Source organism: Trichoderma breve, assembly GCF_028502605.1.
Source record: "Trichoderma breve strain T069 chromosome 7 map unlocalized scaffold00007, whole genome shotgun sequence".
Classification (NCBI taxonomy): domain Eukaryota; kingdom Fungi; phylum Ascomycota; class Sordariomycetes; order Hypocreales; family Hypocreaceae; genus Trichoderma; species Trichoderma breve.
In genome coordinates, this window is record NW_026611593.1 from 1,609,276 (window position 1) to 1,623,233 (window position 13,958).

Below are 13,958 nucleotides of genomic sequence, written 5' to 3' on the forward strand. Positions count from 1 at the left end.
GTAGTTGCTACAAACGAGATGATTGAACGGGCTCTGTCAGATGGATGAATGAAGCTCGACGATACTTGCGACACTCTGCACGTTTTACTAACTTCAGTGTCTCTGGTACCTTGTTGCCGGCTAATTTGAAGCCATTGGTGGTCCCCTTATCGGCGTCTCCACCCCACCTGATTCCAGCGCTCGCCCCAGTTTCGACCCTGGCAGGTGCAACGCCATGCTTCCCCGTTTTGCTCTGGAGTCACATCGCATGGCATCGCGCACGAGCATCAGCTGTTGGCGCTACCACAAGTCTCTTTTCTTTATTTTACCGTGCATGGATAGGCATTGGATTGGGTGCATGATAGGCCGTGGAGATGATAGCAGAAGTCTCTGTCATTTGGGCTACAGTATTGGCAGCAGATAACAGCCGCTCGACAAGCGACATCCGTGGGAATCGCATTGCTGCAGTAGCGCTGCATCCTGGCACTCTCGACTGGCACGGTAACCGAGGCAGCCCAACGTCGCATCCCGCTGGGTTGGGAAGCCGATTAGCATCAGATCTATCTGCCTGTTATGTACTTGTTACTCGTACTCACGCATGCATCCGTCGAGTAGAGGCCGATGCCGTGCAGCACCTTTTCAGCCCTCCCATCTCTTTGTCGCACTTCCAACGCCATGTGTCAAGTAGCTGTACATCTGACGTGTTAGTAGAGCCATGGCAGGATCAACAGCGCCACGGCCAGCCCTGATGTGAGCGCCATCTCTCACCATGTACGAAGTACAGTATTCCAGGCCTTGTCTCGTCTGCGCCACCCCTTGTCCGACAAGATAAAAAAGGCACCACCATTAATTCCTCTAGCCATTTCCATAGGCCGTTATCCACCTCTTCTCTGATTCTTACTATTCCCTTCCCATTGCTAGGCCGTTTTATTAATTTGAAAGTTCCCCCCAAGTGTCAAACTCTCTCTTTTCTTCTTGTCACTGCTACTGTACTGCTACACTTAGTACCGGGACAACCTTGCCGCTCCCATTGGTGACGACCATCCATGCGTGTGACGCTGCCCATGCAGACTCACGCACTCAACTCTTGAGCTTCTGCATCTGCATGTGCATGGCAGGGAAACTCAACACCCTGGCTCTGCGAGTCGGTATCTCGAGCCGAGGCGACGACACCCCGAATTAACTCTAGACACACGCCGGTTTTCTTCCCCTTCTCTCCTCGACTCGACCCCGTAACATACATAGCAAACGACGACGACTACGGTATTACCAGTTGGAGGTCACTGCTTATATTACCACATACCTTACCTATACCTTAATTACAAATACACACAAAGACAAACGCCTCTCACCCCCCCGGAAACGCTTTGATCGCATCGTCATCCTCGCCGCCGGTCTTATCGATTGCCGGCGACCCGCTCCCTTTTACCCTCGCGCGCAAAAAGGGCAGCGATGGCGCCGCCGCGAGACATTGAGCTCAACCCGTTTGGCAACTACAAGATCAAGGAGGAGTCGCTGACTCACGGAAGCTCCTACAGCATGCGGGAGCCAAACTACGACGATGTCAAGGAGCCGCGGATGGACCGCTTCATCAACAGCTTCAGACGCGATCCGAATTCAAAGTTCTTCCCCAGCAGAGACCTCGACGACATTGGCCCGCTCGAGAGCGTCAGGAGACACAACAATGGCTCGCCGTTTTACGACTTGCGCAGGGCTGCGCTGGCGACGGCGCATTCTAATGGACTGTCGAGGAAGCTCAAGGGCCGCCATTTGCAGATGATTGCTATAGGGGGCTCTATAGGTGCGCAATCATTTCAATCCCTTCGTGGTGCCGTTACGTTCACCACCTACAAAATATACTTGCTAATCCGTGTCTAGGTACTGGTTTATTCGTGGCATCCGGCAAAGCGCTGGCCGCGGGTGGTCCGGCGTCTCTATTGCTGGCCTTTTCCATCGTCGGCGGAATGCTGTACTGCACATGTCAGGCGCTGGGTGAACTCGCAGTCATCTATCCTCTTGCTGGTTCATTCTCTTCATGGGCTACCCGTTTCCTTGACCCCTCTTGGGGATTTGCTTTGGGCTGGAAGTAGGTCATCCTCCTATGTTCTTAATGGTGATGTCCAACAGCTGCTAACTATTGCCTCTTTCCAGCTACGCCATGCAGTGGCTGACGATCCTGCCCTTGGAGATCATTGCAGCATCTCTAACCATTGGCTTCTGGGATAGCCATCTCACTAGGGCCATTTTCGTCACCGTATTCATCGTCTGCATCATCACCATTAACATGTTTGGCGTAAAAGGCTATGGTGAAGCCGAGTTTACGTTTTCCCTCATCAAGATTGTTGCCGTCATTGGCTTCATGTAAGTTGAGCAAAGCATGACAGCACATCATGTCGTTCTATTCGCTAATCAACAACGCCTTAGCCTCCTCGGTATCGTTTTAAACCTCGGCGGGACTCCGACAAGCGGATACATCGGCGGCAAGTATTGGGACAATCCCGGCGCTTTCCACAACGGCTTCAAGGGTCTCTGCAGTGTCTTCGTCACGGCGGCGTTTGCTTTTACCGGGACCGAGCTCATCGGATTGGCGGCGGCCGAAACGGCAAACCCGAGAAAGTCGCTCCCGACAGCCATCAAGCAGGTGTTTTGGCGCATCAGCCTCTTTTACATTGTCGCCCTGACGCTGGTTGGCCTGCTCGTGCCGTACAATGACCCAGACCTGATGGGCTCCAGCAACGCGGACGCCCACGCCTCGCCCTTCGTCATTGCCATCGAGTCGGCCGGCATCGACGTTCTCCCATCGGTGATGAACGCCGTCATCCTCGTCGCCGTCTTGTCCGTCGGCAACTCGGCCGTCTTCGGTTCCTCGCGAACCCTCGCCGCCCTCGCCAATCTTGGCCAGGCCCCTGAAATCCTCGGCTACGTCGACCAGCGGGGACGACCCCTTGTTGCCATCATGGTGGCTGGCGCTTTCGGCCTGCTGGCCTACCTCGCCGATCTGAAGCAGCAAAACTCGGTCCTCGACTGGCTCCTGGCCATCTCGGGCCTTTCATCCATCTTCACCTGGGGCTCCATCTGCCTCTGCCACATCCGCTTCCGACGCACCTGGCATGCCCGCGGCCACGTCCCCAGCGACCTCCCTTTCCAGTCCCAGGTCGGCGTCATAGGCTCCTACGTCGGCCTCGCCCTCAACATCAGCGTCCTGGCAGCCCAGTTCTGGGTCGGCGCCTTTCCCATCCCCTCGCATGGCAAGACGGGCACTCCCGCGTCGCAGGCCGAAAACTTCTTTTTGAAATGGATGGGCGCTCCCATCGTCCTCATCTTCTTCCTGGGCCATAAGATCTACTACCGCACGAGCTACGTGAAGATCAAAGACATGGACATTGACACCGGTAGAAGAGACTTTAACGTCCCCATCCTCGTGCAGCAGGAGAAGGAAGAGTGGGAGACTTGGCCCAAGTGGAAGAGGTTCTACAAATGGCTGTGTTAAATCTTTGCTGTTTATTTCTCCTTTTCTTGCAACAGTCACCTACCTATCTATTATTACTGATAAATGGATACGGAGGACTTGTTTATTCTTGTTCGAGGGTTTTACATTTTTTTTCTATCTAGCAAGGCGTTTTGGAATTTCGTCAAAGACCGAAAATGTGTGTGTTCAATTTTGAGTATATCTACTTATATCAAATATAATCCGTCAATATTACGATGCAAATCATGCTTCCACCCCCCTAAAACTCGTAGTATGATCAAACCGCGTTAAATATATATTGAGGATAATTCTGCTAAGAACAATCTTGTGTTTTCTGACCTTGTATTTTCTGGTCTTGTATTTTTTGATCTGGCAATGCAGACGAACTCTGAAGTAAAATAAATGGCTGGGGCCGTTTTCAAGGGGCACCAAGACGAGCAACATGTACGGAAAGAAACAGATCAATGAAAGACCAACAATCCCTGGTGATAGCAGGGAAAAGACAAGAACATGGAGAGAAACAAGTTAAAGACATAAAGCAATATATATAATATGTAAAAAAAGACTCATGAATCATAAGCTGCGTCCTGCAGGGCATTAAATCATACATACTAGCGCCCAGGGTATCGCAAACTCTTTTGTTTCTCTTTCTTCCATCACGCACACACACTCTCCGCTCTAGCAACTTTAAAAAGGAAAACAAGGGGGGAACAGTAACAATCTTTGTCGCAGAATCAAGAAAAATAAATGTATGATTTACTGGTTCCAGAAGTTGCTCCTCTGTGCGCCCTGGGGGGCTCCTCCTTTTCGAGAAATTTTGGGCGGCTCGGGCTCGTCGTCACCTCCAAACAAAAAGTCCCTGCGGGTGCCCTGCCTGCCTCCCATGCCATCGCCGGCAATGTGAATCTTGGAGCTGGTTGGGTCCTCGCCTCCATACAAAAAGTCTCGCTGGGCACCCTTCTTGCCTCCCATGCCGTCGCCGGCAATGTGGATCTTGGTATCGGGCTGCGGCGACTTGCCGACTGGCTTGTTTTCCTTCTGCACGGCGGGTGATTCGTCCGTAAGGGACCAGTTCGCGTTCATCGTCTTGACGGCCTTCTGGCGGTGTTCGGGAACGGGCTGGCGCTCCGCAGCGGGAGCGGGAGCATCGTCCGTCATGGTGAAGTGAGGATCGAAATCCTTGCCCCGGTCCTTGCTGACATTGGTGATGTTGCCAAGGGGACGGTTGGAAGGATCTTCCGCTTCCCGTTCAAAGACATTGTTCTTAGTGTTCTCGTTGCGAACCGCGCCCCTGGTTCTAATGGCGATGCGTCGCTCTTCGGGAGGAAGTTCACCGTCATCCTGCAACTCGAAATGGGTCTCAGCATCGCGTCGGGCCTTTCCAACCGGGGCCTTGACTGGCTCAGAAGTCTCCCCTGCATCCCAGTTGCGCGCATCGGGGTTAGTTCCTTGTCCACGGCCGGGCTTCGATTTGACAGGGGTGGTGAAGTCGTCAAAGGACCAAGTGCTGTCATGCTTAGACTTGGGTCTCGGGGCCTTAGCGGCGGGCTTTGCTGCACTGACTTGGCTCGCTTGAGTACCTTCACTCTCTTCAGAACCATCGGCCAAAGCGAAGTGCTGGTATTTCGCCGGATGGGCGCGAATGTATCTCTCAGGCTTTTCGTCATCCTCAGAGTCATCCTCGGGGTGCTGTTGTCCTTCGAAAATGCGAATGGGCTGCACATTCTTGCCGGCATTCATCTTGTGGGGCGACATCGAGCGTCTTTGGTGGTCATCCCAGTGCTGGGGTTCGTCGGTCAAAATGTCGGTAAAGGCACGCTGCTTGGGCTTCGCGCCAGCATAGGGAGAGACAACACCCGCAGGCTCGGCATTCTCAGCCTCTTCTCTAGAACCAAAGAGATGCAGAGAAGCATGAGGGTCGCGCATAATGTTGGTCGAGCTGTTGCGGTTCTTGTTATGGCCGTTGCTGCTTTGAGCCGGAGCTTGAGCTTGAGCAGGGGCAGCAAAACCGGACGACTTGACACAAGATTCAATCAGTCTGACCTGCTCCTTGCCATCCCTGATAGGCCAGTTGCGTCCGCTTTTCCCGATGATCTCCATCTGCTTGAGAAGCGAACCTTGGTCCCACTGCTGGCGGATTTGGACAATCTTGCCATCGTCATCGAACGACACGATATGCATCTGTTGATTGCGCCAAGAGCAATGGAATTAGCCATGAAACGCACATCTTGGCGTCGATACCGGGAGAGAGTAGCTAGGTCAAGTGCGACGGTGGATATGCTGGATTTGGAGACTCACAATGGGCAGAAAAGCCTCGCGATCGGAGAGGAAGTTGTCGTCGAGACCTGGCAGGTAGGCCCCGCCGCTGGTGACGAACTCGATACAAGTATCGACCTCGACAGCAATGACATTTTGGCCGTCAATCAGGCTGAGGACGTCCTCCTTCTTCTTCTTGACCTGCTTCTGCAGGGTGTTGAGGTGCTTGATGATCTCAGTGGCGCCGACGAAAGACGTGAGCGTGGTCACATAGTGAAGAGAGGCATTGTCGGCCAGCAGCGACGAGCTGGGCGAGGCCAGGAACTGCTTGTAAGTGGAAGCCATTGGGGCGCGAGCAACGTGAGAAGAGCGGGAGGGCAGGTAAGAAGAGAAGAAGAAGAAGAAGAAGAAGAAGAAGAGAAAAGATGCGGTGTCGAGATGTGATACGATGCGCTTGAGGCAACAAAGGACTGCGCTGTCTATGGTGGTGTTGTGTCCAGATCACTCGCGGCAAGGACGCTGAAGGCGCGAGAGATGCAAACGAGCGAAGCAGTCAGTCGAGACGAGCCGTCAAGGAAAAGAAAGAAAGAAACGAAACGAAGCTCTCTCCAGACCAGACGGGACAGGTAAGGGTACAAGTACGATTTGAATCTGCAGGCCGGAGGGAGCAGAGCAGATCAAAACAAGCTACCGCTAAGTCGGCGGGGGTTCATGTGGCTTGTCTCGATTGAGGAGGACACAATGCGCTTTGGTTTGGTTTGGGGATGAATCAGTGAAGCGCGCCCCAGTCTGCAGTGCTGTTGCTTCTAGCCGTCTAGGGTGAAGGCCCCTGTAGAAACGGCTGTAGCAAGTAAATGAAATGAAAGGACGGATGGCGACCGCGAACTTGCGGCAACAAGGGGAGGGGCCTCCCAGCCAGAGCCTTTTTCTCCAGGCCTGGGTTGGGGCTGTTACTTTCATGGATTAGTACTCTTGCGTGGATGCGAGGACTTGTCAATTGATTGCAGCGATACCCATACCATACCCGCGGATATTGAATTACACGAATGCCTATGAATGTCTCTGTACGAGAGTCTTACAGTGCTGACCAGGTGAGGCAAGGCAAGGTACACATCATGGAGATGCTGCTTGTCCATCTCACTTGTATGCGACTAGTCCTTCCGGGTACTTTTTACTCTAGGTACGAGTACCTACAGTGCTTTATGTTGTTCTTCGGATCCCGTCTCAACTACAGATTGATCCAACGGCGACACGCATAAAGCATGGACGGTCACTCGGACAAACAACTCCAGCGTAAGCATACTCGAAAGGAGGGCTCACGCAGGTACGCACGTCTACTTGACTCTGCCCGCCGTCTCATTGGTGAATCTGCCGGCGAACCGTGGTCACGGCGCGGTTGACGCGCAGCAAAGCGAGGGGCAAAGCGCGGGTTGAATGGAGGGGCAGGTCCATGCAGGTACCTCGCGATACTTGGGCGGTACCAGCACGTGTGACGGGGCATTGATTCATTCAAATCTCACCAACTCCCCCAGACAAGACCCTTCAATGTAGGCTCTCACCACCTCACCTTGGCTCTGAATACTGCAATCTGCAATATCAAACAACGGTTGAAATGAATCTTGCCTTTGGCGACATCACAGGATCAGCAAGCGGCTTTTCGCTTCGATACCCCAAACCAATTCTCCATTCGTATTTGTCCCCAGCCGCGCATCCGTTACTGGGAACAAGTGCAATAGACGAGGTTGGCACGGAGCTCCAAGAGGGCCTGAGCTTTAACAAGCTACGGGTTTGGCATCTAAAGCTGTTCTCGCGGCCGACCTTGATCATCATGTTTTGTTTGCTACCTCTAGTATATGAAGAGCCAACTACAGAATACAGGCACTAGGCCATGCATGATAGCCACCACCTCGGATTGGAGTGCCTGACCATATATACCCATGCTTACTCCTCGTCTGCTATATCCAAACACCCATCGCGACTATTTTATACTCTATAACATGAATTACTACTAGGTAGGTGTTAAATGGAGGACGAAGTAAGTACACCAACGCGACAATCGCGGCCAAGGCCGGTTCACGATAGTTGCCAAATGCCCCATGCTCAAGCACCAAGTAATACGGAATATGCGGACCCCTGGCGATGGATCTTCGCTCCACCCGTGTTTCACCTTATCTGCAGCGCCCAAAGAAACGCGTCTTGTTGTGGTAGACTCTAAGCACTACAGGTCAGAACGCATGAATGGATGGGACAGAAAACAGCTTAGACTGCCTCAATTGGCTGCATCGTCGACATCTGGTGTGTTGTGAGTGCGGCCGCGATACAAAGGACAGGTACATCCACTGTACAGAGCACCAGAACATCGCTTCATGTACATGTAGGCACCTCAGCCTACGACATACGGCCTGCTAATTTGAGTGCCGAACACTTCGGAGTTTCGCACCCTGCCTTCGGTGTACTCGTAGTGTACAGACCGGACCAAGTACAAAGCAATCAAACACTTGTCCCCATGCTGCAAACGGCGATTGAGACAAGGCAGCAAACCCCAGCAGACAAGTATTTTGTACCCGTACGAGTTACGTATGAGAATCAAGACCGCAGTCCCTGTAACTTGGCACTTGGCGCTTGCATCTGTCGAGTCGTGCTCCCGAGCCTCTCGCATCCATGTACAAATAAGTACAGGCTCCATATCGATAGGGCAGCGCCGAGACACCGATGCAGCTGTTTAGATCCTCGATTTAGCGCGGGCTGGTTCAACTGCCCATGGAGTGGCAAGTAAAGTACGGAGTAATACTTCCTTGCATTGAATTTGCATTGTCATACTTAAGCATGTACCTAGGCCTACGGAGGGATGAAATTACCCAAGGCAGTAAATAAATAAATAACTTTTCGACATCAACAGATATGCTTTCTCCCGCCCTGTAGTCAGACACAATGCACAGGGCGATATTTGCTTTGTATGACAGGTGTGGCTGAAGCTTGTACAAGCTCCAGGCAAGCCACAGCTCGAGCTTGTATTGATTGACGTGGCCGGCCGGAAGAGGCACCGCGGCATCAGATGTGGCGACTCAGCCCCAGCCAAAAATGCGCGGCGCCACAGCTGGAGCCTACATGTAACCGTTCATCCACAAGCTGACGAATGGCCCAAACGACGATTCGCAACCAGCCCGAAACACGCAACTCTTGGATCCAGGAGCTTCAAGGAGACCGCGAGCCTGTTGCATAGCGATTGCTGCTTCATTTCCTTGGCCGTTCCCATCTCCAGCCTTGCCAGCGCACTCTTGCGAGGCCTTATCTTATCACAGCCATTCGGCCAGCTGTTTACACTCCGATTGACAAGGCCCCTCGTACAAACCCCTCGACAAAGACGTCCAGCTTCATGACATCTCCAAGCAACGCGCCGACAATATGATGAGGCTCACAGCCAAGGCTGCGGCGCCGTCATGGCACTTGCTGCTGATGTCCCTTCTATGGGTGTTGGCGCTCGCAAAGGACGGCCCGAAGCTCTCAGTCACAAAGTTCGACCACCCTCCATTGGGCCTTGCCTACTTCGAAGACAGCGACATAGTTGTCTTCCACGACGTCGATGCAGGCATCATTTATCGATCAAGCGATGCCGGTGCCAATTGGTCCAAGGTCAAGGCAATTCCCGAAGGCGATGCCTTTTTGCTCGCTACGCATCCTTACGATTCCAAACTCGCCTATGCCCTGACGCTGGGTAAGACGCACTATAAGACAGAGGACCAAGGCGAGACCTGGTCCAAGTTCGAGACCCCGGCTGTCCCCAGCCGATTTCAGCCCGAGATCTTGGTATTCCACGCAGAAGATCCGAAGCGAGTCATCTTCAACGGCATGGAGTGCGATGGCATCTTTTGCGACGAGCAAGCCTCTTATACCACAGACAACTTCAAGTCGGTCGAACTGCTCCGTGCCTTCACAGCTGGCTGTTGGTGGGCGAAGCTATCTCCCGAGTTCACCACTGGCGATAAAGATCTAGATAAGAAGAGAGTGCTCTGTATCATCAAGGATCCCTTCTCCCTCTTCGTGGAAGATCAGAGACTCGTCATCTCCGACGATTTCTTCGCCGTAGTGAACAAAGAGGTTCAGGAATTCGAGCCCAACATGGACACCAACAAGGGAGTGGGCGGCGTGGCCAACATTGCTGTCGTCAAGAGCTACCTCCTTGTTGCTACCTCGTCCTTCCAGAGCGACGAGATGGCCTTGTACGTCACCGACGACACTCTCAAATGGCACCGCGCCATGTTCCCGACCAGCGACAACCACGACCACTCGCACCAGATCAACCAAGAGGCATACACTGTTCTAGAAAGCACAAACTACAGTATCCAGATTGACGTCTTGACCTCCTCACCCTCAAATCCCATGGGTGTTCTTTTCACAAGTAACTCCAATGGCACATACTTTACTGAGAACGTCCCTTACACCAATCGTAACGGCAAAGGACATGTCGACTTTGAGAAAGTCCATGGCATCCAGGGAGTATTCATCGTCAATGTGGTAGAGAATGGTCCTGATGTCGACAAGAAGGGTGCCGAGAAACAGGTTGTTACCCAGATCTCCTTTGACGATGGCAGGACCTTTGAGTCCCTCAAAGCCGATGGCGACAAGATCCACCTCCACTCAGTCACCGAAATGGATAACACTGGGAGGGTCTTCACGAGCCCAGCCCCCGGCCTTGTCATGGGCAACGGAAATACAGGCAAGGCTCTCGGCAAGTTTGCAGATGCCAATCTGTATGTCTCAGATGATGCCGGTATCACGTGGAAGGAGGCCTTGAAAGGACCTCACAAGTACGAATTCGGCGACCAGGGATCGATTCTTCTTGCCGTCAAGGATTCCAGAAAGGATGATATTTCTGAAATATCGTATTCCCTGGACCATGGCGAGCACTGGGAATCAGTCGCTCTGCCAGACAAGCTCGCTGTCAAACCAGCGATCCTTACAACGACGCAAGACTCAACCAGTCTCAAGTTTCTCCTCATTGGTGAAAAGGACAGAGCCTACCATATGATCGCTATTGACTTTGGAGCTATGGACAAGCGGACTTGCGAGGATAAAGATCTCGAGGACTGGCATGCCCGCGCGGACGATGATGGGAAGCCAACTTGTATCATGGGACACAAGCAGACGTACCGCCGCAGAAAGAAGACGGCTGATTGCTTCATCAAGAGCAACTTCAAGGATCCCGTTCCCATCACTGAGGACTGCGAGTGCTCTGATGCGGACTTTGAGTGTGATTACAACTTTAGGAGGGACCCGGAGGATAACAAAGTATGCAAGAAAGTCGGTCCACTGCCGGCTCCAGATGGTGCCTGCAAGGACAAGTCCGCAACCTTCAAGGGCTCTTCTGGCTGGAGGCTCATCCCGGGTAACACTTGCAAACGGACCAAGGGCGAACAGAAGGACGATCCGGTCGAGCGCAAGTGCGAGGATGCCACCGTTCCGTCGGTTCCAGGAACCCCGGCAAATGGGGGAGAAGTGACTCACAAACAATTCATTTTCGACACCAAGCTTCAGGATTTCCAGAAGATCTACCTCGACAGGAGTGATTCCAGTCAGTCCGATGACGAAACCGTGATTGTCAGACCAGCTGAGGACGAAGGAAACGGCCGATTGAAAATTGAGCAAAAGCTGTGGCTATCTAGTGATCATGGCAAGAGCTTCAAACGCATCCTGGAGGGCGAGAAGATCCAGGGCATTTATCCCCACCTATTCCTCAAAGATCTGGTTTACTTCACTACCGGCAGCGACAAGGTCATTTATACTCTTGACCGTGGCAAGAGCTTCCACAGCTTCAAAGCACCAACGGACCCCGGTGATAGATTCCCGCTGAGCTTCCATCCAGACAAGAGAGACTGGCTCATCTGGGTTGGCCAGACCTGCGACAAAGTTGGAGGCAAAGAAACCTGCTTTCCCGAGGCGTCCATCTCGATTGATCGCGGCGATAACTGGAAGACAATGCTCCGTTTTGCGGAGAGATGTGAGTTCACTGGCCACTCGGCATACAAATTCCGGTCGCAGAAGCAAGTCATCTGTCTTGCTAGAGAAGAAGAGAACAGCGATGCGCCGTTGACCATCATGACCAGTGATGACTTCTTCCAAGAGGACAAGGCCATCTTCAAGGATTCCGTTACCAATTTCGCAACCATGAGCGAATTCATTGTTGTGGCCGGTAGAGATCCAGAAACCGAAGATATGCACGCTCTCGCCAGTCTGGACGGCAAGCACTTTGAGAGGGCTCACTTCCCCTACAATTTCCACGAAGGCCACGAGAACGAGTATACGCTTCTTGACAGCTCAACCCATGCCATTAACCTGTTTGTCCGCACCGAAGGCGGTGCTGACCGGGAGTATGGCTCAATCATCAAGAGCAATTCCAACGGCACGTCCTATGTTCTCAGCGCCGCCAACGTCAACTGTAACGAGGAGACATATGTCGACTTTGAAAAGGTCGCAGGCCTCGAGGGTGTCGCCTTGATTAACATTGTAACAAATGCCAACAAGGGAGAGAAGACAAAGGACCTCCAGACCAAGATCTCTCACAATGACGGCTCCGAATGGGGTTTCTTGGCCCCGCCCGCCAAGGATGTGGATGGAAAGGCCTATCCTTGCAGTAGCTCCAAGGGAGATGAGTCTTGTGCCTTGCATCTCCATCACTATACCGAGAGAGATGACAAGAGAAAGACTTTTGCCGCGGCTACTGCCGTTGGTCTCATCTTTGGCATTGGCAACGTCGGGTCCAAGCTTGGCGAGATTAAAAACGCAGACACATTCATGTCCACTGATGGTGGTGTTTCTTGGAAGAACGTCAAGAAGGGAAGCTGGTCATGGCAGTATGGAGACCAGGGCTCGATCATCGTGCTGGCACAAAGGTACACGCGTAATAACCCGGTCAAGTCCCGGTCTATCTCGTACTCAACAGACGAAGGCAACACATGGAAGAATTTGGAGTTTGCCGACTCGGATGTGGCACTCCTCGACATCACTACCCTACGGTCCGGCACATCGCGCAACTTTTTGCTTTGGTGTAGATCCGGCCGAGGCAAGCTCTTCTCCGTCAACCTCGACTTTAGTGGCTTGGCCGACAAGCCCTGCGAGCACACCAAAGCCAGCGACTCCGATTATTACTTGTGGTCTCCCAAGCATCCCTTGCAGGATGACGACTGTCTCTTTGGGCACGTCTCCAAGTACCTACGTAAGAAGACTGATCGCAAGTGCTACAATAAGCAGAATCTCCAGCGACTTTACGACCATGAGGATTGCGCTTGTAGCCGACGAGACTATGAATGGTAAGAGCAGCCCTCTACTTATTACGTTTATCTCATGACTGACCAAAAATTAGTGATTTCAACTTTGAACTAGATAACCATGGCCAGTGCCAGCTGGTCAATGGCTTCACCCCCCTCACTGGAGACGATTGGTGTGAAAAGTACCCCAACGAGACATCATACTTTGAACCCACGGGTTACCGTAGAGTTCCCTTGTCCACCTGTCGTGGCGGCAACGAGCTCGATAAGACGTCAACAGAGCATCCATGCAAGGGCCACGAAGAAGACTTCAAGAGGAAGCATGGCACATCCGGCGTCGTTATCTTCTTTGCCGTTGTCATACCGTTTACTCTGGCCGGCATCATCGGCTGGTACGTTTACCGCAACTGGAATGGCAAGTTTGGACAGATCCGCCTGGGAGAGAACTCGTCGACTTTCGACAGCGACCAGCCCTGGATCAAGTACCCCATCATCGCCGTGTCCGCCGTCGCAGCAGTGGTAGTCTCCCTGCCTGTCATGGTATCCAGTCTGGCTCGCCTGGTGAGCAGCTCCTTTGGGCGGTTCGGCCAGAGGAGCGATGGCAGCTGGTTCTCAAGAGGCGCCAGGAGGTTCACGACACGCGACAGCTTTGCGCGTGGACGCGGCGACTATTCGATTGTAGATGACGAAGGCGAGCTCCTTGGTGAGGAGAGCGATGAGGAGGTGTAAAGGCAAGAAAGAGAGAACCAAGCGAGACACAACAGGGTATACGGGAAGTGTATGAAATAGGCGGCTTCTGTTGCGGGAACTTATCAAAAAGATTTACTGGTGCAGAGAGAAATGTGTGTTGGGATTATAGCAGCTTGCTGTGATCTCTTTTAATTAGCGAGGTTCCATTGCTATTTTTAGGATATTGTACATGTTATATAGGAGAGATGCTTCAATACTTCCTATTTTATGCAAAATGAGCGGCGAATGAAGCCATCCAT

General features: G+C 52.5%; 3 protein-coding genes across 3 annotated transcripts; 2 read left to right on the forward strand and 1 right to left on the reverse strand.

Annotated features, from left to right (window-relative positions):
* Window positions 1–1,431: 1,431 nt before the first annotated feature.
* On the forward strand, window positions 1,432–3,469 carry T069G_10703 (amino acid permease domain-containing protein; the record flags this gene model as incomplete). Its single annotated transcript, XM_056177913.1, has 4 exons — window positions 1,432–1,780; window positions 1,858–2,065; window positions 2,131–2,340; window positions 2,404–3,469. The coding sequence occupies 4 exons, from the start codon at window positions 1,432–1,434 to the stop codon at window positions 3,467–3,469; spliced, it is 1,833 nt and encodes a 610-aa protein (XP_056024203.1).
* A 735-nt stretch (window positions 3,470–4,204) lies between these two features.
* Window positions 4,205–6,049, reverse strand: T069G_10704 (uncharacterized protein; the record flags this gene model as incomplete). Its single annotated transcript, XM_056177914.1, has 2 exons — window positions 4,205–5,629; window positions 5,747–6,049. The coding sequence occupies 2 exons, from the start codon at window positions 6,047–6,049 to the stop codon at window positions 4,205–4,207; spliced, it is 1,728 nt and encodes a 575-aa protein (XP_056024204.1).
* Window positions 6,050–9,109: 3,060 nt separating this feature from the next.
* T069G_10705 (sortilin, neurotensin receptor 3, domain-containing protein) lies at window positions 9,110–13,698 on the forward strand (the record flags this gene model as incomplete). The annotated part of the gene is made up of 4 exons (XM_056177915.1): window positions 9,110–11,296; window positions 11,354–13,011; window positions 13,065–13,509; window positions 13,561–13,698. 4 exons carry the CDS (start codon window positions 9,110–9,112, stop codon window positions 13,696–13,698), a joined length of 4,428 nt encoding a protein of 1,475 aa, XP_056024205.1.
* Window positions 13,699–13,958: the final 260 nt, after the last annotated feature.